At 41.3% G+C, this 27,323-nt stretch overlaps 1 protein-coding gene across 2 annotated transcripts in view; it reads right to left on the reverse strand.

The window, feature by feature from the left end:
- Window positions 1–9,799: 9,799 nt before the first annotated feature.
- The window catches only part of pcdh7b (protocadherin 7b), a 107,236-nt gene continuing 89,712 nt past the window's right edge, over window positions 9,800–27,323 (reverse strand). Inside the window, exons 3-4 of one of the 2 annotated variants that reach the window (XM_040141477.1) lie at window positions 13,824–14,292; window positions 9,800–13,274 (exon numbers count right to left, since the gene is read on the reverse strand). In XM_040141477.1, the coding sequence (XP_039997411.1) occupies window positions 13,256–13,274; window positions 13,824–14,292 (488 nt within the window). In that variant the 3' untranslated portion in view covers window positions 9,800–13,255. Of the gene's footprint in view, window positions 14,293–27,323 lie in introns of both variants that reach the window. The other variant, XM_040141478.1, reaches the window with a different exon arrangement.

The raw sequence follows: 27,323 nt of genomic DNA on the forward strand, positions 1-27,323 counted from the left end.
CTCTTGGTAATCATGCAGCAGAGGAGGTTAAAGGTCTTGCCCAAGGGCACGCTGGCAGCATGTGTCAAAGGTGTAGCAGATTCCCCCGCTTTATGAACAGACACGTGAAATAGATGATTAAACCTGACACCATAAATCCTGATAATTCGAGCAGCGACACAGGTGGTTTTATCACACATTTTATCACACATGCCCCAAGAGCGCTGAGATAGAAACATTAAATCAAAACAGAAGCTGAAGACCACATAGTAGACGCGATTAATAAAGAGTGTAGGAGCATGGCTGCTGACATTAGGGTGACATTGTGCACATAAACATCTGTTTTGTTTTGTCAAGACAGGCTGCTTCTCCCTGCTCCCTGGGGTTCCTGCTGCTTAGCATCTTCAAACCCATGGGGATTTATTTTGTGTGCGTGCGTGTGTATTTGTGTGTTGCATTACCATACATGCAACAATGAATTTGTTTGCATGGCGTGGGCCCTCGTGCTTATGTGCAATAGGCTAATTAACTGTAGTTCCTACACGCGCGCACGCTCAGCACACAGACACACACACACTTTATCCTTGAGGGATGAAAGCAGCCAGCAGAGGTTTTTAGCGAAGGGTCCAGGCACACGGCCTCTTGCGGGATACACACTGTAAATCCCGACCCCCCCCCCCACTGCTCTCTTCATCTCATTGGGTGCAGCAAGAGAAGGAGAGGCAGTAAGTAAACAAAGTGGCCATAGGGACAACACGGTTCACACTTCAACTGTGTGTGTGTGTGAGAAAGTGAGGTGGAGAAGAGGGGATGCAAAGTCAGATCTGATGGGAAGACGATGCTTTTCGAAATCGTACCTCCACTCTACCTTAAATTAACTATCCTGCCATAAGAGTGAATTTGACTTCACATGCAGAAAATTCATATGGAAGTCCTGCAACCCCAATGCATCAATCAAAAATAATAGGCCAAGCTGTGACTGTCACATACGAGTATCCTTTGATGTAGCACAGACAAATACCAATATTCTTCTCCTGCTTTTCTTCTCATACAGAGCTTCTAACCTAAATACTAAAACAAACAAGCCAGCCTTTTCATAGAGCCTTCGCATTTATGCAAATGACTAAATAAAACATGCATGCGTACATGCTAGTGTGATTACATTTTTTTTTTTCCTCCACAACTTTGTAATGTCTTAACACAATCAGATATGTGGGGTAATTATGCAAAAACATGCATGCAAAATGTGGGTACAAGGAAACCCTATCTACCATGAAACATCAAAGACAAAGTGCCGTCCTTGTCGAATAATGCATACATAAACAGATATTTTATATACATCACAAGAGTATTTTGTTTGCCGGTGACTATATAACGAAAATGCACTAAACAAAATACGCAGCAAGCAAGAGGGCACTCTCCCTAGAGAATTGGCCTACAGATCTCAGCTTTTTCTCCCGACCCTCATTCAATGAATTGTATTAGGCTGCACGGATAGCCGCATCCATTGATGTTGGCAGAGACTGAAATTAGCTAATTAATTAGTGTGGGGGATAAGCAGAAGACAGAGAGCTTGATGCAAAAGTCATCCACAAAACAAAGTCCCATCCTGAAGTCGCTCCCATTGCTGGGGAGATTTCAGTTTTAGGCTTGGCTCTGTACCTTATGTAAATATACCTCTGATGAATTATTCATGAGCGAGTGTCTTGGGCAGTGTTACTTTGGTATGCAAATGAGATATGTAAATAAACAGGCGCGCGTTGGACCCGTGGTTGGTTTAAGAGATCACGGGAGGATCAATAGTTGAATGGTTTGGAGTGAATCTATTTATTCATGGATGTACACATGTTCGTGTCAGATACTATACATGTGAGCATGAATTTAGCGATGTGGACTGGAGTGGAATAAAAAAAAGTCCGCGTTGTTGATGGAAATGCCCACAGACACAAAAGAAATGCTGTTTTGTCCAAATGCATTATTCAGACTACTTATGCCATTATGGAATAATTTCTATTCAGATTTTGGTAGTTTTTAAAAATCTTCCTTTTATTGTTAATAAAAAAGTTGCAATTTTTCCCTCTCCCCCTTTTTAAAGATAAATGCTGCACAAAGTTTCGAGTTGGCTTCTCACAGCCCTTCCCCATTTACCCACACGGGGGATGTCACTCCTGTTGCCTAATTACACCTCTTCTCAGCACAATGTGGGCGTGGACAGACTGGATTGGACTGACACCTCCGTGACTCTGCCGTGGGTTTTGTTACACCTGTTTGGGCGGGGCAGTTTACCCTGTTATCACTCAGATGGCTAGAGATCGAATCAGCCGGGGAAATGGAAACGCCCGAGTGTGAGGACGATGCTACAATTTGTAGTCTGGCGGCGTGATAATGTACTAAATACATAAAGAGAAGCTAAAATAATAACTTCTCTATTTTAAAGCACAGCGCATCACTGTTTCATCACGAGCACATCCTCTTCTTCTCTGACCTGGGATTCTGCCAGAGCTGGCTGGACATCACACCGTAACAGGAAACGCATACTTGCATTTGACATCTTTCATTTGGGCTTCAATAGAAGTGAGCGAGCGATGAAGCAAATATTGTATATATGTTACTGAAAGATATCTAATGATTAAACTAATGATTAAAAAGGCCGTACACTTTAACTCACTCTTTTTACTCTTCTCATTCTCACAATCCTTTCCCCCCCTTGGTGGTTTGCTTTGGTCTTACAGTAATGAGAAGTGCAGCAGAGTGGCAGAGCTAGTCGGGCATAGTGAGATGGAAATGGCTCGGTGTCTATCAAAGTGTCAAAATGGAATATAGCTGTGCTGCACTCTGGCCTCGAGCCACAGGGTGAGTCAGGGATTCAACACACACACACACACACACCTACTCTGTAAGGTCAGTATAATCACTGCTGAGTCAACCCCTACGTTCGTGATCTGGCATTGAAGTGTGCGTGAGAGAGAAACTAAGATACAGCCAGACAAAAAAACAACAGAAACTACTTGAGAAAGGGGTTAATTCTTGAGCTAGAGGGCTCTGAAGACACACAAGGAGAGTGCACTCGTGTGTGTGTTCTGGCCCTTACACACAGCTGCTCTGTACATTATGCATTTATCCACATGGGAAATAATGAGATCACTAAGATCATTCTCATAGAAAAAGAAATGTGTTGCATTTTCATGGCTGGTGCCCTTGTGCATGTTAACAGCATGAGACGAGGAGCAAAATCAACTGTCCCTCCGTGTGCTTCTCTCGCTTTATTTTTAATTTTCTTGTCTCTCTTGCTCTCTCTTTCCCCCCAGCTTTGCTCAGCGCCAAAAATTAGAGTATGTGTAGAAAATGTATGTGGACCCAACACACATGGAATAGGGGAATGGAGGGAGGGAAGACAAAATAAAGGAGGGTTAACGAAAAAAGAACAGATGTTAATATCATCTGACCGGCTTGACAGCAGCGTCAGCGTTCAGTCATGTAGTCTGGGGCACTTGCATCATTCTCAGCAGAGGCTGAATGTAGTCGCTGTGGTGAAACATTCCCACTGAACAACAGGAGCTACCGTAGTAGTAGTTGTAAAGTGTGAACCCGAATCCGCGGAGAAGGGTAAAGATGAGATATGACTCCCTCTGCCAAAGTGTAAGCAGCAACACATTACCTCCCAGGCTAGTTTTGCATGATGACAGCCCATGATTCATATGTCAGAGATGATCCGTCTCACGATGTCTGCCAGAAGTGAGAATTTGTATGCGTTGGCCTTTCCCCAAACTCCTTAGTTTGGGGAAGACTAACCATTTTTTTTCTGGATCTGACTGTATGTGTATTTTAAGTGCTGTAAAATTAATGCTCTCCGATTCAATGTCTTTTTCATATTCCGATGAAGAAATGACGCGCAGGTGCGGGTCTTCACGTGACGCTGCAGAACAAGACAAAAAATTGCACATGGCAGCACTAAAACAAAGTTTATTGATCATTAAAAGGTACAAGAACAGTTTTGTTGTTCCATAACACACAATTACCATAATGTTCAGAGCTATACAGTGCAACAACATAGAAAATCGATCTGTTGCTTTTGCAAAATTGATTGGAGTCTCAGAGTCACATTTTCCATCTAAAAATTAGGACTCAATCAAAACATTTATTAGTGCATTCATTATTTGTGCTATAACAAACTCTAACTCTACTGTACAGCCTGCACATGTCTACAGGGGGTTGTAGAGGTGCAGATCAGTACTCATTTAAAGACGATTATCCAAATGTCTTCCTTTAAAAATAAATTAAATTAAAAATTATATAGCCTACCCCCACTGATAGACCTGGGTTGGACAAAATAACTTGAAACACCTTTCAGTATCAAATATTGAATATGTTATCGCATATTGAAGTATTGAGTCAACACCTCTCTAAAACAGCTGTAATGAAAACTGAACATTATAACCTTAATGAAGGTAGGAGTTACTGCAGGGCGTGTGTACAAGACTGCATTAGTTTTAGATAGGTGTACTTAATAAGTTGGCCACTGTGTGTAATTGAGTTGATTACTAGGCTGGTAAATCATTCATGACTGTTCAGTGCAGAAGGAGAACAAAACAGGCTTCAAGTCAAAAGTTAAAAAGTTAAAGGTACCCACTGAAATATTAATAGCTATGCACCAACAAAGCCAAGGAAGGGAAGACAACAGGCTAATAAATATGGATGTTAACAACGGGGGGTTTAAAAATATTTTTAAAAATTATCTTCGCAATTTTTTTACGAGGAGGGAAATGCACTCAGCGTGATTTTTAGCTGTTAAGGATATGCATAATACGTTTTGGTGAGAAACCCTAAATGGAAAACCTTTGTTTACAAGAAAACTCCACAGGGTTCCTTAAGTTTTTGATTCTTAAAATGGCATTTCATATGTTGAACGTTAATCAGGGTAAAAATGACTCTGAAGTGGATTTAAATTGCATTACAGTGCACACATTACGAAAAAAAGACAGCAAAGCCTGCGATTGGTTCGCATGAGAAAGGGTTTGCATCCGTACAACAACCTACTGTAATTAAAGGATGCCAATTCAAAGAACTCTCAGTCGAAGCGTTCTATTTCAAAACCCTGAAAAGATGAAATAAACAAAGTAAAGCTTTCAGGATGTCCTTTATAGAAATGGTTCTTTCTGCTGAAGTGTCATTTAAAAAAAAAAAAAAAAAAAAAGCGCTGACAGCACCTGCGTGATTATTTATTAATTCATGTTTTTTGCCAACAATTATTTCAGTATGACAGTCGGGATTGAAACACTCTTCACCGTTACGCTGTCAGGTCTGACTCTTGAGATTGGATGCTCTATTTAATTCACTAACCTTGAATTAAGATTTTAGATTCTCCTTCACAAAAATAACAAGAACTTTTCAGACAGACCAGCAGTCTGAAAAGGTTTTTGTTGCTTACCATTTCCTTCTGAATCTATCTCCTTTTTCAGCATACCTGGCACTTATTACGATTGTATTCAAGTTTTTTCATTTAGGGCCTTAAACTTAAAATGTTATGCCACATATCAAAGGTGAAGGTATTAAATTTTTTGAGAAAATGTGCCCCTTTGAATCTCAGTTTGCAAAGAGGTGGGCAAATATGGAATTTTTACAAGATGTTTGTCTTTGGGTGTAAAATAGGGGGTTTTGGGATCTCTAATGAGCTCTCTTTTCCACAACTTCCAGAAGTAAGCAAATTTCGAAGTGGGAGTTTGGCTGCCATAAATAAATGCATTTGTCACAGCTTAGCTTTTAGAACATGAAGTCTGAATATGAGGCGTCATGGAGGCGTGAGGTGTCGGATAGTCAATCAAGTAGTCACCTTTTTCTCAATCCCTTTCCCCCACAGTCGAACATCTATTTGTCATTTCTCTGCCTCCTCAAGCTCTGTCTCCCCTTTTATTCTCACCCGCTCACTTTCTCTTATGTAAGTATTTCCCATTAATCACAGTCTGGCTCCGACTACTAAGACTTGTATGGATTTTTGTCAAATTGCTTCTGCCACATAAATCTAGTGCATATAAATTTGTGTGCATTCAACTCGCAGCTGTTGCGTGATTAATGGGTTTGGGTACATTTGCGTGTTCCACTGCAGTTTTTTTGGCCTCGCAACAAGTAGCATTCATACCTCATCTTTGGTGCGAGATCACGTGAATGGCTAGGTCGTGGCTGCAGGTTCTTGTGGGAAATCTATCATGTGACGGCTGGGGTCACCGCAAGCCTTGTGGGTTATAACGAGTGACCTGTACATACTGGACAGATATCAGTCATACCTCCTCTCTGCCAGTCCAGTTCCTGCCTTTTCCGTGTCCCAGTTTGCAGGTGAAAGCTGTTCATCATGTACAAAACTGGAGGGATGAGTGCAAAAACAATGAATGCTGGAACTTAAAAAGTACTGAGATATATTCATGGTGAAACCTCTCTTATTCTACAGTGCATTTATGTCACATGTCCTTTGGCTCAAAAGATAAAAAAAATATATATATATTGATTCGGATAGTTTAAATGAGCTAAAACTATTTTTTAGGAAATAAAAACAAGTCCACTGTATTCTACATTACAACAATGCAGAGCAACTGTCTCAAATTCACTCAGATGAATGGATTTCCATCAAAAAACATTGACTTCAACAGTCTACGTGTGATCATGGGGCGATGCAGTGACAGCATTTTCTAAGTTTGTGTCCATCTCAGCTTTGAGAGCAATAAAAATAACTGTAATGATATCATCCTCGGGGGCGTGCTCGCCGGCAAAATAAACGCTGATAGAATTGATCACAATTAAATCAAAGTTATTGCAGGAGTTTCCTTATGAACTTGTTTATTTCTTCCATCCACAACACATAAAAAAGTTAGCCCTCAATCCCTCAGCACATTCGTGAAATAAATATGAAATGGAAATCAATTTAACAAAGCCCTAACTGCTGTTCTTCAGATGCCATTTCCCATGGTTGCACTAGAAAAATAGAATTTAAAGACAATAAAAAACTCATAAATTGTGGATGTCAAATAGCTTCCTCTAAGGTTTATGGTCGAATTCCCCTCGCTGATGTGATTTTGAGTCGTTATTTTGCGCCAGTGAGCATAGATGGGAATGGGATTTATATTAAAACTCTATACCACATGTTTGACGTTGGAGAAGTGATCAAAGATTTCATTAATTAGCTTTACATATTTGAGCGTGAGGAATAGTACCTTTGATTTTTCTCTCTACCTCTCTCTTGTCCTATAGTGCGCTAAAGCTGTTCCCGTCCTTATACTGCTGTGCCTGCAGTTTTATCTGCCTGTCCGTCCCTCACTATCTTCTCTCATAGGCTGGTTGAACCTTAGATTCAGGTGAATGCCTGATTATTATCGAGGCTTCACCTACGCCTCTATTTAGAGTCCTATTCTCAGAGGTAAACCTGCGTGGGAGGTCTGTGCACGACCAGGGCTTTGTTGTGTTAAAGCCTGTTTGCAACTCTGCATGGAGACCGATGATAACAGGCCAGTGTCAGATATGATTGCTGGTGATAGCTGCCAGAGGATGTTTGTTGCTGCCAATGAAAAAGTATCAGGTGCTTGTGAACCTGTTGTGCAGCACTTTGTTGTGACACAGTCAGAAAAACACTCACAGCCACGCTCTTATAACCATGATGGTAGCCTGACCTGATAACACCTGTTTCACATTTGTTACTAAGAGATGAATATTTCAGGAAAAAATATATGTACCATTTAAGAATGAATAATTTAAGCAAAGCTGCATTATTGCCTGTTGCTGCTAACTCCTGCTATCAAAAGCTGCTTTGGATAGCAGCAATCTTATTTATGGTATTAATAGTATTCAATCACTGTTTTATTCATAAAAAAAAAATCTTAACAAAAATTAATTGGTATGCATTGCCTAAACATTAATTACATTCAAATTCATTCTAATTTGTCTTAATTTCCCCCTCTCTCAACAGAAAAATGAATACTACCCGCTGATTATTCCATGCCAGGCAATTCAAAAAGCTTCAGAGAGGACAAGAAAATGAGCAAGACCATTTGCATATCAACATGATTCAAGCCTACTATTTCTCAGAAGTGGCATCTTTTGAAGACAAACATGCAGGAAAAAAATACATAATTGTCACACTTTTGAATTTCCGATTGAAATTGTACATTAAAAAAAAATCTCCAGCCTTGTGGATAAACAATGTTTTCCAGTTAATAATTTGGGGAAAGATATGACACAACACTGCAGCGTTCTTGTATGCAGCGGGTTCTTACCGTTCGCCCTCTAATATTCCTGTGATAGTTGAGAGGAAAACTTCTCGAAATTATTGAACTTTGGAGATGTAATTTCACAGTGCATTGTAGTTTTCTATTAAGACGCCATTAGTGGTTTGAGGGTGTAGGAGACGCGGAGGCATGCTGTTAATCAGAGCGTAGGGAATGGAGCAGAATGGATCTCTGATCATCTAGACTGTAATCGCCTCGTATATCAACCCAGACATACAGGCAAGATGAGACATGCACACTCAAATCCATATGAATATATGGACACATGTCTACAAGTGTGAATGCACACAAATAGTATGTATACATACATGTACAGCTGACATGGTCATTAGAACAGAGCAGATTGCCCCTTTTTAGACATCATTATTCTACATCAGTGTCATTTACTGGCTTGATGCAATGAATAATGGTGTAAAAGCTAACCGCACGTTCACCTACTGAGTTTATATTATTCTTTTCTGAGAGTCTGAGAGTATGATCCCCATTTTGCACCGCTGAAAATCTTTATTCTAAGCTCAGAAACATTTTATTATCTGTAATCTTATTACACTGGCTTGTCATTTAAAGCTGCACTAATTAATTTTTCTTTATATTATCTAAGCTCGAATGACAATGTGTAATTTGAAAGTATTGCTCATGGTGATGAACCCATAGAAAGTTATTACAAAATTCTGTACTTCCACTCAGCTCTATAGAGCTTTTATGTTTCGATTAACCCGTTGCTTTGATTTTGCTGCCCAGAAGTTCCACTCCGATCTGTATTGTTTCCAGCCACAGCACACAGCTAGCGAAAAAGCTCTGATAAAGCCCACTGTAGCCTACCTGTTATCAAAAAATGAGGAAAAAGTTAGCGACTTGCGTGTGAACAGAGCGTAACATTTAGAAGCTTAAAAGTTTTATATTTTTCACAAGAGATGGTGGAGACCAAAACAGAGCTCAAAAAAAAAAAGTGCAAATATTGGACTTACATTGTGCTCTGTCTCGGCTATGTTTGAAAAGGCAACTGTTTGCTTCACTTTAGTCATAACTACTTTATGAGGCAGTAACTTGTCTGATTTTGTTTTTTAAGCTTGTTTCTCTGCCCCAAAGTGGACAAAAATAAATGATTGCAGCTTTAAGTAATACTATAGTTAGTATACTTAACTTGGAATTTTCATTTTGAAATAAAATTGCATTATTACACAGTTTTTGTTAACACACTGAGATATATGCTACCTTTAAATTAGCTGGAATATGGTGTTTATGTATGTGCAACAATTTAATATGCACTCTTAGATTACCGCAGCCGCGTAGTTAATGTTGGAGTTCAGAATGATGAGTGGAAATTACCTGCAGTAACAGGTAAATAAAAATTGTTGTTAGATGTTTACATTACTGTTTTAAGAGCATATGTGGTGTTACTCTTTAAACAATGAAAGGTTGTTAAATGACTTATTCTTATTCAAAAAACAAACATCCACATAAAAACTATTAAACCAAATACACTTGAAGGACAGAGTTTGTTTTAACATGTTATATTTTAATTTCTGCAGAGACAAAAATGACAAGCAATTTATTTACACAAACCTGTACAAAAGCAAATTAAATTATGTAAAATATCTCATAAATAGAAGTGGACTTGCGTTCAATACACTTTGCCATGTTCAGCTAAGCTGCGTGCATAGTGACTCATATTAAACGATGATAAATTTGTTCCTCAATTTCTATATCAACATCCAAGTCGCAGGACAAATAGTAATGGTTAATATTACAAATCTCATTACACACTGTGAATGCTATACGAATAGAGGTGAGCACAGACTGAACACAAACCCCAGGCGGCAACAGGACACAGACATTTTGATGGCAGGTGTTGCGTACTTCATGTTCTGTCAAATGTTAAGAAAAAAATTACAACATAATACCATCTACTGTCATCCAGATTTCTGTAGCATTTACCTCAGTGAATATCAGAAAAAAAAATTACTGAGTCTTTCAGTGCTCAGAAATGAACTAGTGTGCACTGTATTCAGTGTAGGTGCCAATATATGGCATATTTTCTTTCATTACCTCCTCTTGTCTGAGTTTCTCACTACAGGGTCTTTGTTTTCACTTCATCTGATCTAGAAATTCAAAGCATCACCTTGCAGTATCACAGCAAACAACGTTCCCTGCCTATTTGTAGGACAGTCTTTCATCATCTACTGATATGCATATAATGTAAATCTGTGTGTGAGTGTTGTTGTGTTGCTTGACACAGCCTGAGGTGTGTGTTCTGTCAGCTACTCTCCCTTGCAGCTTTTTTTTCCCCCCACTTCCACTCTTCCTAGTAAACCGTTACATTAGCATTTTTACCTCTAGGCTCCCTCAACTCTGAGCAGTCAAATGTCTCCAAGCATTTTTTTTTTTTTTTCCACCTCCATCTTTCTATGCTTCTATATTCAGTCCTAGGGCTTGTTTCATGCACAAAGATGGTTACTTGACCTCTGATGTCATACATTACATGAGTGGAACACGACAAAAAAAAATCCATTATATCATTATTATTACTACCAACAAGCAACTTTTGAATGTACCTGTACTCATTTGGTAATGCACTATGCTAGGAATGGATATTTCAACAAGATAATTGAACCCAGTGAACAATAGCCATTTGAACATTAGATCTATAGGCTCACTGACATTTGACTGGTCATCCACCGAGAAGCCTTTGACATCAGGGGATTTCATCTAAGATATACAAATGTATTTCAGTCCGTTCTTAAATGCCACCCCATCTACTTTAATGAGCACATTTTTGTTTATGCACCATTCCAAACCAACATTTAATCATACCAATTGGTATAAAAAGGCACAATTGCATATTTGCATTCACTCTAGTATTTTTTTTTTCTTTTTTCAGAAGCACTCTAAATATACAAAGTGGCACCAGATAAAGAAAAAAAGTAAAACACATAGTACATTGTCATGATAATTTTCACGATTTTGACAGTTATTGTGTAATAAATCAACGTATGGGATTTAAAAGAAAAATATAAGATGAAGATACAAAATTGCAAATTCCATGGTATGAAGTTGATATAAATGAAACACGTGAAAGATTTGGGTTTCTGTGGTGATATGAGAGACAAAATGAAATTAAGTATAAAAAAAAAACAAAACTGTGGTATGTAGAGTCTTAACTGATGTACTAAGTTGGCTAATACATGGCTAATGTTTCTTTAGGTATAACGAAAGCAAGCAACAAGGTGGATTTCTATGTGTACAGGAATAACATTTTTTTGTACATTTTGTTTTACAGTTTTTTTCTTCTTCCTTCTCAGTAGGTGAAGTAAGTTCCCATTAAACGTGCAGTAAAAAGTAAATATTTTTGTATACAGTTGATAAGTATAGGAGCACTTTCTTTCGAACAACGAGTAGTACTTACAGACTATAGATTGCCGGAATGCTGAAAAAGCGGCTCCGGTCAAACCAAAGGGGTTTTGCTAACATACAAAAAAGTTCCATTGCATCTGATATTCTTTTGCTTTATTACAGTCATGAGATTTTACGCCTCTGTAGCTGCGAAAAAGAAAAATCACTCTAGACAAGGAGGCACAACATCTCAACATTGTTATGTATGTGTGTAAGTGGTCATTAAGCTCTGAGGATGTAATGGATGCTTTGTTGAGACATCACATTCAGATCGTTCAAGCTCAATCCTTCGTTAAAAAAAAAAGTCATCATGTAATGTGTACTTAAAGCAGTGTTCTCCCAGAAAGCTATTTTTGTGTGTAATGGGGGAATGCTTCATCCTGCTTGCGAAGCTTTGGTTTCACTTTGACACCATTATTCCCAACCTGTAATCCAAAAACTTCCTGGTATCTGCTCATTTAGGCGCTGCTTTTTGATTGTTCTCCGTTGAGCTGATTCTTACATTCGTGCTCAAAGATGCCATCACCATGTACTATGGAAAGCAACATGTACTAGTGCTAAAAGGACTCTAGGACAGCCATGTGTGGGTTAATGTCACCTTGAAGGCTTGAGAGGAAGTGAAAAAGAAGTTAATGCTGGTTGGTCACATGTACATTATGATATTTATTGCTCAGTCTATCACACAACAAAAAAGGAATAACAGTAGAAAGCTGTCCTTGCAGCTGTTTTAGAACCAGCTTGGCCATGTTTAAGCCCTCCTAAGCCTATTATTGGTGTACATCTACAGTATACACTAAATATGGCCTATACACACATACTATATGCTGCATATCTGGCCCATACGCACATACAATTTCAATTGCACCTCCATAATTTATAATAATAATCTCAGCATGCCACACACTGTGCTTACCCAGGATTTTCACTCAATACAGCAGTGCCACTGGCCTCAGTTAAATGAATCTGCTTTTCTGCAGCTGTATAAGTGTGTGTCTGCATGTGTGTTTGAGAAAAAACAGGGTAAGTATTGATATAAACAGTAGCATCCCGCTGAGGTGATCCGAATATGCACAACCAAGTACAGACATGCTTTTTCAGCCAATGCGATGATAGGTCATGGCTCTAAGATCTTGCATCTCTTAAAGAGGGTTTTGGTCTCAATGTCGCCAATCATATACAAAGAACGAGAGACTGAGGAAAGGTAGCAAGACAAAAGGGAATGAGAGCAGTTAGCGCCGTTGCTGTGGTCCAATGTTTATGTACAATAAGTGACTTTCCGCCTGTGAGGAGCATACACACTGGTAAGCTAGAATCAGTCATCATATGTTCATCATAGTACACCAGTGGGGTTGTAGTCTGAAACCAATGGTTGTTGCAGCAAATTCCACTGGCTCCCATTTCCATCCATTTCAAGATCGGCCTGAAATAAATGTAGTTTTCTGGGCTGAGTATTTAAAGCTTAGTCTTTTCTGTCCATTTAAGATTCGAATAGGGTAAAGTTTTGTTCTGCTATAGAGTAAATTTTCTCACAAACAGTCATCATGACACAATCCATGGAAAACTCATCATGATGGAGACCATCACGTCCAATGTATTGTTGCAGCCACAGAATGTCATGGCCAGAGTGTTGCCCTGTTCTGAAATTAAAAAAAAGGCATAACCGGACACACTTTGAAGTCAAAATAGTCCACATGTACAGCTTTGTTTCTAGAAAAAACATAAACAGAATAAAGAAATTGTCTCTTTTATATAGTGTCATCTTCAGGGATTGGGGTCTTCATGGGGGACAGCGGGTAATGCATGCATGTACTGTATATGTAAAATGAGTTGATTATTGTACAGATTGACTGTCAGGCAGCAGATTGTGTCCCAAGAGCCCGACTCGCCAGTAGAACAGCCTCATCCCAAGTCTAATCAGTGCCCGCAAGAGTTCCTCCTCCTCCTCTGTTCTTCCAGAATTTGCACGTTAAAAATGGTATCATGTTTTTCTATCCGCATAGATTTTTCATTAAGGAGCTGTCCTAAAAGTCTTTGGAGAAAATTTAGTCCTACCTTGCGCAGAACAAGGGTGGCTAAAAGCTTCTAGAGCTGTAACGGTGGTGGGTAAGCAACTATGCTTAGTGTTGTATTTTAATGCCACATTCTGTGGCACCGCAGGTGTGTCTAACCCTCCGAACTCACAGGTACACTTCCCGTCGTGTCAGAGTGCCACAGGACGTGGGCTTGTACTCCCCAGTAGGTGCCAGAGGGATCTCCTCGGTGGGGTGGCCCAGTGCCTCCTCCCCGCCTGCTGGCGAGCCGTAGGAAGGCGAGCCAAAGGCCTCGTAGGAGGAGGAGGAGGAGGCCATCTTCTTGTTGAGCAGGTTGCGATTGCGGTCGCCCATCATGTGAGCGGCAGTGGGGTCTCCGTTGGCCATAGCGGCCATGGCGAGGGTCTCTTGGCTGCCGGGCTGCTCGGCGCTGCTGCTGCCGCTGCCGTTGCCGCTCATGAAAGTGGAAAGCTTTGGTTGTTGGGGGGTGGTGGTTGACTTGGATGGCCGTCGCTCGGGCGACGTGCGCACAGGCATCCAGCAGGAGTCCGAGTGGCCGTACTCATCGCATTCCCGGGTGCACTTGCCAGTCATGGCTACGTCAGGCAAAGGCCGGGAGTCTAGAGGAAGCAGAAAAGAAAAAAACAAAAGTAAATGATACTGTTTGTTTCACTAAAGTGAAATATTTAATGATAAACTAACATTTTTGACTAAAAAAATTCCTAACACTAAGTGTTTGTTGTGGTATGTGCTACATGATTTGACTATTATGAATTCCCTCATTAGATGCGTGAATCTGAATTTTCTCCCTAATGAGGTCATCACAGCATCTGAATGTTAATGGAGAAGGTAAAAAAACAATACATACTCGTCACAATGGTTACCAGGCACCTATTGTCACAGCTAATGTAAGTTTGAAATTTTATCACCAGTGAATATATTAAGCTTGTACGGATAAAATTTGTTTTCATGCAGAACCCATACCACATGACAGCAACAGTAACAGAAAACAACAACGAAAAGAAGACTCCACTGGCTACGACAACAGCCTCAAACTAAAAAACAGTGGCGTGAATCAGAGTTGGAATAATGTCATGCTTCAAAACGTGTTTGTGCTGAGAGGGGACGGGAAGGGAGGGGACAGCGATGGAGGGAGTAGGGAGGGGGTCAGTTTGTGGCTTTCAGTCTGCCCTCATCTAAAATTTAAGTTGCACAGTTAGGCCCGCTCTGTGTGTGTGTGTGTCTGTAATGTGTGTGTGGGTGAGCATGTTTGTGAGATCGGAGCACCAACAACACCCTATTTTCTTATCTGGTGACTGACAGACGGCAATCACATTCTGATCTAAGTAGCTTAATAGCTTTGCGTGGCTCAAGCGCCCTGATATCCTTTTTAATCCACTAATAGGGGTCTTAACCAATTACCTCGCTGGGCGCTGGCCTTAGATTAACTATGTCAACTGTATTGTTGTGGAAAGCAAATTATGTGCTTACAATGCTACACCAGGAGAACAGGTTTGACAGATACCCCTACTGCCAATGACTACTGTCAGAGATTGCAATATGTGAAACATAATTATCCCAAAAACAGCAAACCAAAGCTGAGGAATTGGCTCAACATAAGACAACGACTGTGAAGAGGGAAGGAAAGGAGGAGTCTACTCCACAGCCTTGACCGAATGCTTAGATATTACACAGTGCCAGAGTTAATAAGAGTGCCAATTTTATAGAGATGCTATGTTAGATGTAATTTATTCATGACCTGATGCAAAGTATGGAAAACCAAAATCAAGCAGAAGCGAGGGTGAGTGCAAACCAAGCCAAGCATGCCTTTGCCCATAGTAAAAAAGAAAAACAAGAGTTTGGACCATGGCTTACTTTTAATGCTCTTTTTCTCCTGTAAAAGAAAAAAATAGAACAGAAATCACTCTTTATGTTTTGCACTTTTTTTTCAATACTGTGTGAGAAACCTTGAGCAGCATTGAAACTGTAACTAAAAGTCACGTTGTCAACAGCACCAAAATATTGTTATGCAGAACAGATACATGACTGAGGACACAATGCAGCTGAGACAAGGACAGCAAAGGAAGAGAAGACAGGAAAAACAAATGAGAGTCCTCTAAAGTCCTACTGACTTGTGTTGTCACTCAACAAATGCATCACTTGTTTCGCTACGAATGCCTCTCAGCAAAACATTTGATATTACCTGAAGAGTGCCATTCCTATGCTGCTAGACATCTTATTTCTGCAAAATACCTTGTGGAATCCATTTTTGTGTCACAAATTACCTTTGTAAAGCATCAACTAATGACTGCCAGTTAACGTATGGCCAATGCCTCAGGGAGTAACTGCCACTTGATAGGAAAATCAAATAACTATTTTGTATTTAGTGAGCTCAAGCAACTGAAAAGGTCTTTTTAATGAAATGTAAATAGCTAAATAAATGAGAAGAAAGGCAAAACAGTAAAACAGCACTGCGAGATGTAATGGCAATCACAAACAGTTAACATGCCAGATGATGATGAAAATGATAACTGTGGCTATGGATCATAGACCTGGCAAGAAAAACATCTTTGTCTTCCTTTCCCTCTTTTTTCCTGTCGCAGCTTCACAAACACAGCCATCAAAGAGACAAGCGGATACCAGGTACTGATTGTCTTGCTCATTTACACCTACGATTGAGCCATCAGGCTACTCACAATGCACAGCGGCTCTCTTGAGGCCTCGGCACCCTGCTCCCGAATGCTCATCCAATTGCGTCCTCACCCCAGTCACATTCAGACAAACTAGTAAAAAATCACTAGGGAGGACCTCTTGCTTCCTCCGGCTCTCACGGGTAAGCAGCCAGCCTTCAGCATCACATCTCTGCTGCCCTGCACGGTGACGTGCTGAGGTAGTTAGCCGGTGCTCTGTGTGTTGTGCGCGTTGAAAGGAGGCTGATTATTTCCTAGCTACGGACCAGTGACTCTGCAGGCTTGCTCAAAATGAAGACATTTCCCACTGAGCTAATAAATTGGATTGCAAAATCAAAGCAAAAAATGGTCTGTTTTTTTTTTTTTCTCTTTCTCTTTTCAAAAGTTTCACCTCCCCCTGAGGTGGGGCCATCAATATGAGTACTTTAAAACCACTTAAACCCATCTGTCCTGTAGCTCTGGACAAATAAGTACGCTTCGGTCTGGTCTAGTATTTTAACCTACAGGCTCAGGAGTAGCTGTAGGTAATGCTAAATTAATTTTAATTTCCACTCAGCATCAACAGATTATTTTAGTAAGAATTACAAGCAACATCACTCTTCATTAGCTTATAAATCCTAACTGCATTATTTGATTCAAACTTTACTTAATTTAAATCTAAGGATGTTAGTCGGCACAATTAAAGCAGACATACTACAATAAAGCTGAAAAAAAAAAATTGCGATTGTTTCAAGAATTTCTATGGAGAAAACACGCACCGTTGCTTCCATACATATCCATAGGCCCTTTCAAGACCCAATTCAGAAATCAGGACATAGAAAATATCTTCAAAGAAAAGCCCTCAGAGCACACAGAGAACAGTATTAGACTTTTGTTACATATTCACAAACATCCCAGAAGCTCACACTATCAACCAAAACATAACACAATACAAGTGGGTCACTCTGCTGTGTTAAAAAGCCTCCCCGCAACACTGAGAGCTAAACACAGAGGCCTCTACATCCCAAGTTACGTCCCCCTGGGGCTCAGGCTTTGTAATTTGGGGATTCAGAGCCAGAAAACAGTGTCACAGTCTGGGTGCCACAGGCAGGAGCCTGCTATCTCCGTCGCTGGAGGAGAAGACCTTTCAGCCAAACGGGGTCTAGTCTCCTCATGATGGCCGCAGTGCAAGCCATTAGCCCTCTTTTGAATTTACTAAAAAAGGGGCTTCTGGAAGAGTGAGGGAGGGATGTCGATGGTGGATCAGAGAGTGATTGGCAGAGGAGTTAGAGGGACGACCGGCAGAGCGGAAGAGCCGCAGCTTTTGCTGAGACGTAATTCCATATGGACAAAAGTCGCGCGCTGCTGAAGTGGTGATTACCCACCGAGACGCCACTGTGCAGCAGTGCTCGGAGATATTTGTGCCTCGTACTGTGTGCATTTGGTGATTTTTATTTTAAGGAGTGTATAGCGAAGACTTTCTTCATTTGTGCAAAAAAAGCAGGCTGAAAGTGGGACAGGAGCTGCACTGCTTGAGCTGTGGCTTTTCTTAGCTGGCTTTAGCCAGCCACCCTATCAGCTGACTAGCTTACACTGTGGGATATTTCAAAGAGCCTCCACTGCTGGGGTACAGTAGCAATTCGATGCGGTGTCTTTAGCCCTCGCTAAGATGTCGCAGTGGCAGGAAAAAATGAAGGGTTAGACTGTCAATGCTTCTGGGCAAATGCGCACTAATATCTGTTGCATTGGCATTTCTGGGCAAACATACAGTTTAGTATGTTTGTTCGTGTCATAGTAGTGTGCACGCTGTTTTCACTGTAGCATTTCAGCAAGTCCACTTGCCAGTCGGCCTTCACTTTTGATCTGGATCGTCCTCCGCGTTATCGCTCCTTCCTCTCTCTTTATTTCGCTATGAACCACTGCTACAGAGACTGAAGCTCCGTGGCCTTTTGACCTCTCTTTTCCGGACGGCAGATTCAACCCAAACAGCTGAGGTGCTGGGAAGAAGGGATGGGGGGAGCGGCAGACAGGGAGATGGAAAATAAAAGGTGGACCGAGAGGGAAGAAGAAACAAAACAGAGGTGATGTGCCTGCCTGCATTTTTGTGTCTGTGTCTACACTGTATTTGACAGACATTGCAGTTGGCTGGACCGCAGATAGGGGTCGGAGCAGAAAGGGAGGAGGAGGGCATGAACGAGAGGATGAAGACAGGGATGATGTAAAGAGGGCGGGATAGATAAAAAGAAAATAAAGGGGAGATAGAGAGTGAGAGGAGGGAGTGTGTGTGCTGAGTATAGCGGGGTCAGGGCACGGGAGAAGGGAAACAGCAGATTGAGTGGAGAAGACAGCATGGCTGCCTCTGGGCCGTCACAGGCCAAACACACTGCCAAAGAGAGCAGTGTAGAGGAGAGAAGGGAAGACAAGACGAGAGGAGAAAGAATTGAGGACATTCACAAAGACAGGAGGAAAAGAGAGGAAAGGAAGAAAGGACAGAAAGAGTACAGTGGGGAGAGAGTGATGATTTAAGGAACTTTGATAACAGAAGATGTACTGTGCTGTAAATAACTCCTGGTAACGTGCTCCCAGATCAGTCTGTATTCTCTCACACATGCACATATTAGCCTATTAATCCAAAGACCTCGATTTAGCCTGTTTTAAGGTTTCAAATTATCTCTCTAACAATAAAGTCCTGTGTCTAGAAAGATGCAAGACGCCACTCACCTCTCCGCTAAATCAATCTAATCTACTTTCATCGCATTCCCCACATTAAGAAAGCTAAAAAAAAAACCACTTTAACCTCCAAATGTCATTTACACCAATCCACATGCTTCCAATTTGAAGCCAGAGTGGAACATATTATCCTTGATCAAGACAAGGAAAAAGAAAGTTTTCAAGGCTCGGGTAAAAAAGGCACGAGAGGGCGCCTTTGTGAGAACAGCGAGTCTAGCTTTGAAATGAGCTTGTGATTGCAGTGCGCCCCTCATCAAAGACCTCCCTGTACAGACAGATCTATTTCGCGCGGCGGAGCAATCAGCGTGAAGATGACAGCGTACGTCGCTGGGTGTCATACAGATTACTCCGTGCGGCCGAGGGAGAGAAAATGAAATATTTATCCTGAAAAAATACTGTTGGAAATACTAAGGCCTTCATGCGAAAGTAGGGGAGTGAATGCAAAAAGAAAGGAGACACATGAAAAGTGATACAAGGAGACAGCAACAAAAAGAGAATATGATTGGGATGAAACTCAAACCAAAAACAACACCAAAGACAGCCCGCGTTCTCTCTGCAGTTGCTCTGCAGTCAACTGTCTTGTTTCTCCCTTTCTACTCATTCTCGCCTCTAATAAGTTCCCGTTTAATTAGGTGAAACCTACCGACAAATTGTGGTGTAAGACTGAGTCTCCCTGTGTTTGGATGTCTGGCTTTTCAGGGCCCCTGCGGCATCGCCTCGCAGCTGAGAGGTCCTCAGCATTAAAGTCAGACAGGCAGACAGACACTCCGTGCCGCTGAATACACACACACACACACACACACACACACACACACAAAACTAAAGGTGGCTGTGGGGAATGAAATGAAGAAAAATGGAGAGAAAGAGAAAAAGAAGAAAGAGGGACGACGGTCTAGGAGAAGAAAATAAGGTGAGGGAGTAAGTGTTCCTGAGAGAAAAGAGCGGCAAGAAAAAGAATAGGTGCTAAATTATTAAGGCTGCGACGGCGAGTTCAGACAGAACAATATCCACAGGAAAAAGCGATATTTGTCTCTCCCTTGCTGAGATGTTTGCCAGACAATTAAGGAGGGACGGAGGAGAGAAAGATATGCAGTGGTGCAGGGGAAAATGAGAACAAAGGGGAAGTCCTGGGAAGCAATGACCTTTGAAATCGCAAGTCATGGCGCGCACCGCTAGCAACGGCATTAATTGATGGCATTAACGTCAGCAGTGGAGATTTTTTTTCACTGGCACAGTAAGTTAAATCCAAACATCAAACATGTAACCCCTATTAGTCCAGTTAAGATCTTGTAAGCGGGGGGCCAATTTGATTGAAGGAGTAGATAATAACAAAATTTTCCGTCCCTCTTAATTACTGTCCAACACATAAGAAATGGCTATTTGTCCGTAATGCTTTAACACAGATCACACGCCCTTCCTCAGCCTACTCGACCCACGTTTGCCCTCTTTCGTGACCAACATCTTTCTACGTAGCAGTTACGTTTTTGCTTCAGCAGTAGGAGGAATGGAGGAATGCTGCTGAACGTGGCAGCAGGTGATCTATTCTCTGCCTTCTGAGCTTCTTTTACTATTTACTGCCTGGCAAGGGCAACACAAGGGAAAAAAATCTGGAGCCCCCGCTGTGCCGCGAGAAGCGCGGGACGGGCGCAAAGGCGACCGGAGTGGAGAGGCGGAGTGAGTGAGGGAGAAGATATAGAGCCCTGATCAAGTTTCGTAATGAGCTGTCACCTCCTTTTTCCTCGCTTTGAAAGATGCCCAACCACTGTGTGGAACAAAGACTCAGATTAAAAAATACACAAGAGGCCACCCAGAACTTATAGGAGAAATGCTCTAGGTAAATGATGAAATCGTTTCCTTTTCATTCTTCCTTTTTTAGGAAGTGCTTCTGCCCAAACACTAACTGGCATTACAATCACACTGCAAGTAGGAATTATGGGTATGATATGGCTACTTTTCTCTTTCAACAGGGTCAATATTCTTTCTGGAATAATGAATGTACTGTGCCCTGCACCTGAGGTAATTAATTGAAGAGAGATTAACTAGCATAATTTCATTCTGGTGACGATCTCTCAGCCAATTATCAAATGTGGCTTGCACTTTCCCTCCCCTCTTCGCATGTCCTCTCTCAGTGGGTCTCTACTTCTCTCTGCCCATTTGAACAGTCAGCACTCGGAGCCGAAGACCCCATAAATAAAGTGTCCCTGCATGTCATGCTCCCTCATTCATCTTGCATGCACACGTTTGCGGACACGCATGTGCACGTACACAAGCAGACGAAGTTTCTCATGCGGCCGGTGGATGTCGTGTGGACTGGAGGTATATTTTCTCTTTATCTCAGGTGCATGAATGCAGGCACCGCAGGCCGTGTCCTGAGAGCACTTCTGACCCCTGACCTCACCCCTAAGTGGAACAAGAGCAGGATGAGTTGGAGAGGAGAGTAGCAGGGTGACTCATCTACTCGGCTAATAAAAATGATGGCACTGGCTTCCTGCCACTCACACACAAGACTAGTAAAACAGCACCTAACGCAAAAAAAAAAAAAAAAAATGTTCTGAAAACCACAAATCTTAAAACAAAGGGATTTTCTCATCAGGCTTTAATATTATCCTTGAAGCGTAACACTTATAATCACCTTTACAGGCTACAACTCACATCTTTGTATATGTAATTCAGTTATGCTTGAAAAAATACCCAATTACAGTATGAAATAAAGTACCGTGACCTCCCCCCCTCGACATGTTTATGTGTTATTTCTTCAGCATGGCCCTCAGAGCTTATACAAAATAGTCTGGAAGCCCCATAAGGATTATCCTTTGCTGCTCTGCTATGGTGCACTCGTACAACACTGCTAGCAACCGATAAAACAATATGGCAGTTTCAGCTCATTTTCACACCACAGCGCCACTTTTGCGCTGTAGCAAGCCTTATATTAACCGTGCCGCGTGTGTGAAGCTTGTGTTATGTCGACACTTGGCATTCCCAGCTACAGACAAGGAGACAAGCACACAGTATTATTTGATAAGACGAACACAGAATACGGATAAAGGGGTGGTGGGTGGGTGGGTGTGTAGAAAATGGTAGGGCATACTGAACTACTGTGAGTGTGTGAGCGAAAGGTTAAATCAGTTTAAAAAAAAAAGTGTGTTTTTTTGTTTATTATTCCTCTAAATTCTTTCTCACTCACACACATACACACCATCCCTCAGCTTCTCTCTCCCCCTCTCTCTCTCTCCAGTCTTTAGAAAAAGAAGTGTCATTGCTTCTCCTCCACTGTTACTCTTATCGCACACTCCCAGGCGCACTAACACAATAGCCAGTTTTACACCATTAAATGGTTATTTGTCAAAATACAATTTCAATTAAATCCTCCCTAAAATTAAAAAAGAAAAAAAAAAAAAGTCTGTGATTTGTGCTTTTTAGCGATCGTACTAATAAGAGAAAACATCTAAATCATGGGTTTGTGTGGGCGTACTTAAGGTCTAAGTGGAGTAAGAGGTAAGTATTTGTTTGAGGGGTAGGGTTTTGACTGCACACAACATACTTCATGTTCAGCACATCTTCAGCCCTGAGCAGCACATGAATTCTGAAGCTGTACGAAAAAGTATTATAACACTTGGCAAGGGACTCGTAACACAAGGAGCAAATTTGCATCGCTGTTGCATTGTGACCTGCTTACCAGAAAGATTTGATATGACCTACATACCACAAATTGTGTTCATCATTGCATGATTTTTTTTTATTTAAAAATAAAAGGAACCCCACAACAAACTCATTATTTTATATTTGATATAAAAGAAAATACACAAAAATAAATCAACAGTCTGCCCTCCCAATATAAAGTGTACTCTCTCAGCACCTAATGTCTATAGCAAATGTTCCCATAGTGATGGGTAGCAAGCAGTGGCAGGCTAGCTAGTTAGCTTGTGAGTCAGCCAAATAACACCTACTATCTGCCATGCTTGTCATCCTGAGTGTAGCAATTAGCTCTCAGCTGCTAGCACATTCTAGGCCGGCGTGAGCTGGCCATGGTGAGTCACGACCTTAATGGAAAGCTGGTGGTGAAAATGTGGTGGGGGTAATTATGCTGACCTCAAGGGACAGGCTTTCAGATTTACAGCATGTAGGCTGATAAACAAGCACAGTGAGCTCCACTCCAGAGCAGAAAAGGCAAATTGTCCAGGTCCTTTGTTTTTCAGAGAGATTAGTTTTCTGTGTTTCAGCAGGTTCAAAAAACTTGATGAACTTTTGTGTTCTACCTCAAAAATGGGAGGGAAACTGAGCTGATAAGGTTCTGTAGATCTGGGTGAAGAAATGCTTACTTTGCAAATTCTACCTTTTCATTAAGTTTAATTTTTGCACATGAAAATAATGACCAATTAAAAATGTAATTTACAAAATAGGACCAAAAATGTCCTAATAATCTACAGTGGCTGCACTGTGAATTCAAGATGGGACACCTGTTGCAGTGGCCTTACATCCATTACAAAAACCTAAAGAGAAAAACTGTCTTTAACCCTTTACTTGGGTCTTTTATTTGTAGTTTTGATCCTTTTTCCTCTGTGTAATGATGATTTTCAACTCAGAAGTGTAATTATTAAGATATTGGGATTTGCCAACACACTTAGACATAGTTTTACAGTGTAACCACAAGGGAAACCAAACAAGCTATCAGACAGGTTTAAGAGAATTTTCCCTTCAGGACAGATAGAACACCTACTGGAAAGGTTAAAAACAAACTACATCAAATGGCTCTGCACAGTGCAGCCCCTGATGAAAGTGCTAAAAGGATGTGCCAGTCAGCAAATAGGTTCTCCAGCACCTTTCTAATGTATCCTTGAGTCTAACCAGGCTGCTTCTGCTGTGTAAAACCTCCCACAACGTTCAAGAAAGGAAGCAAAGACTTTGGCGACAGCATGAAGGCCTCGTCCTACACAAGGAGTCTTGATCAGATCAATTTACATACTACTCATATGTGTGAAACATGTCCAGATATACTGCATAATGACAAAATGTCAGCATATATTGCCCTTGTTTCTGCAAGGAGAGGCATGGGAGCTCTGTGAGACTCGTGATCTTTGATTTCACTACCACTTTGATTACACTATCCAACCACTCTTGCTCCAGCAGAAGCTGAGAGCGATATAGCCTGATAACACCAAGGTGTCCTGGATCATAGACTATCTCGCAGATAGGCCACTGTTTGTTCCCTCCCGGAGCAGTATATTGGATTTGCTGCTGCAGAGAGGCACTGTACTGTCACTTTAGTTATTCACCCTCTATCTTTGACTTGAGACTCAACTGTGGGTCACGCCACCTCCAGATTTTCTCTGATGATCCCTCCATTATGAGATGCATCCGTAAGAGAGAGGATGTTTATATGAGTCTGGTGGGGAGATCTGTTGCATTGTGCAAGAAGGACCATCTGCAACTGAACATTTGTAAGATGAAGAGGCTTACTCCGAGGATTATCTGATGAGTGAGAGCTAGTGATACCTGTCACCTTGCATGTTGGGTCAATTTATGGAGAGTGAAGAAGCCAAACAAAAAAAAAAAAAAGTCCATCTGAACATTCCCACTATTCTCCCTTCCTTGCTTCGCTTCACCAGCGAAGTGGGTGCCAGCGACAGTGGCACACCACATTTTAAACATTCATCAGTGCATGATTCTCTTTCCAGCAACAAACGCCACAGGGAGACAACAAGGCTCCTTTCAGTCATCCCTCAAAAGTCGCTTCCTATCCTCGAAGCACCAAATCTAGATCTGAATGCAAGTGGACACTTGAAAGCAAGTTTCCCATTAACATTTGCATGTATCACACAGATGAACAAGAAAGGGAAATGATTGGAAGTGAAATCAGCTCTGGATTCGAGTCACTAACCATGTCCCTCTTTCAACCCACAACATACACCCTTCTTAACAGGCCAGTTTAGCAATATAGAACTACAGTGCCATGGCTGGAGCCATACACAGTGTATTATTTAAAGCACCAGGGGCCCAATTTGTCACTCTGGCGGGCTCATCACAGGCGAACATCCTTTATGAAATGCACTTTTCACGCTGCCTGTCGGAGGGATCAAAGCAGCAGCAGCCTTGCCCGTTTCTCCCACTTCAGTTTCCCTGCTCTGATTCCCACTGACAAAATGAGTCAATTTAAACCAAAAGAATCCCCTATCAAAATAACGAGAGTGATTGAGGGAGATAGACAGGGAGAAAGAGATTCGTGTCGTGGGTGGGTCAGATTTGGACAGGTGGGCAGTAAGTTGGGAATATGGACACTCATCCTCTCTTATGTTGAGTGAAATTTGTAGGATATAGGACAGAAATGCCATCACTGAAGCCGATCTGAAGTCATTTTTCAGTTTAATGGAGTACACGGTCACACTAAGAATGTAAAAAATTCAGTGTGTGGTACAAACAGTTTAGTTTCTTGGCTGTTTCTGTGATAGCTAATATATAAGTAAGTACACTATTTCTGGTCTAATCAAGATCTTTAATAGATTGTGTCCACTTTGACCGAACATGGGTTCACTTACTTTCAGTTAAACATACCTTAATGGTGAATTTCAGTAAAATAGGACTCTTTACTAATATATAGTAGAAGCTGTGGGAAACTACAACAGAATTAAAAAAATAATTCTCCCTTTCTTGAGCAAATTTGCAAAGTTTGACAGCTACAAGTGTTATGTAATTGATAAAAGTACTTTAAGGATAAGACTGAAGCTAAATATGTGGACAATTTTATCCTATCTACTTCATGTCTCCACAAAGCACACACTGACGTGACAACAATCAAGCTAGCAGTTAAAGCTAAAGCTAAAGTAGGTCTCTGTTTTTATCGCCATGAGGGTACCATTGGATGTTGGATAAATGCTCGCAAATGTTACTGTGAGTTGACATTTGGTATGTTGCTTCAACAACAAACATTAGCTTATGTGGGCTAGCATAGGTTGTGTGGCTTACATTAGCAACATCGCAGGTCGTTTGCGATTAGGGTGACTGATAGAGACTGTAGCATTCCTGTCAAATGTTGCACTGATTAGTGGCTAGTTCAGGGGGCATTTGGGTTATAGGTTGGATTAAGCCCTCCTGTTTCATATGCTTTAATTCCGCAGGAGCCAAAAGTTTGACACAGCACTAACCTGGCATTGATCAGCAGTACGGAAGGACTCCTGCTGATATTTATACTCCTGCAAATATAACTGATTGCACCTTAAAGAGACACTTGAGGATGGTAAATTAACAGTTAAGGAGTCCAAAGGCCTCATGTTCACTTCAGCATTCTCTACCTTATATCTCAAATGATACTCAAATTAACTTGACTTTAGATGACACCGAGTACGTATCATGACTTCACCGTGCCTTCTCTCCTTTGCCTTTGAAGCACAGAAAATGTAGTTCATTACTCACCCTGCTTGACAGGCCTACCCCCCCCCCCACGGCACCTTTTAGGAAAGCTCTCGACCAATTGATTTTTCCTCTTTCCTCTGTCTGCTTCCCCCCACCCAACCCCCCACCCTTGATTCTAATGCTTCTGGGTTGTGGGAAATATTTATTCACATTGATCGGCGACAGAGTTGATGGGTCTTTCATGAGCGTCAGAACTCAAACTGTTTTTGTCCCACTGATATCTTCAAATATCAATCACCAGTGGGAGAGGTGTGAGCCGGACTGCAGATTACGGCAATAAAGCCCCAAAAGGCCAGACTCTTTTTTCCTACAACAGAGAGAACAACACCAGACACCAATGGTCTGACCTGTGATGGAGTGTTTGTGGCTTCCTATGAGCTGTCAATACTCAGAGACAGTGTTTTAAGAGACAAATAGAACTTTTCTATGAATGATTGAAATACCTGAAGCAGATGCAGATAAGTTCAGCTTGGCGGTGCAAAGTCATTTGAGACCTGTGCATGATGGTGTGCTGAGGGCTAGAGGGAGCGATCCTATGATAATTCCTGCATCTGCATGGTCCCTATTAAAAATGCAGCACCAACAGGATATTTTCCGCATCAAATTTTCATAGCATCAAGCAGTCTCGACAGCCCCGTCTTACACACATTCTCGCACATAATAATGATGAAGTTCATAAAGCCTATGTATCTCTCCTTTCTCTCTGAATGAATGCAGAATGGCTTATGTATGAGGGATGCACACAGGGTATTGTGCCATGGTTCACAGAGAGTAGTATTCCTCAAGGGTCTTTCCTAGCATATACGTGCTATCCCCCAGATGCACACCTTCAGCACTGAGTCAAA

The sequence above is a fragment of the Xiphias gladius genome, chromosome 12 (genome assembly GCF_016859285.1).
Source record: "Xiphias gladius isolate SHS-SW01 ecotype Sanya breed wild chromosome 12, ASM1685928v1, whole genome shotgun sequence".
NCBI lineage: Eukaryota > Metazoa > Chordata > Actinopteri > Istiophoriformes > Xiphiidae > Xiphias > Xiphias gladius.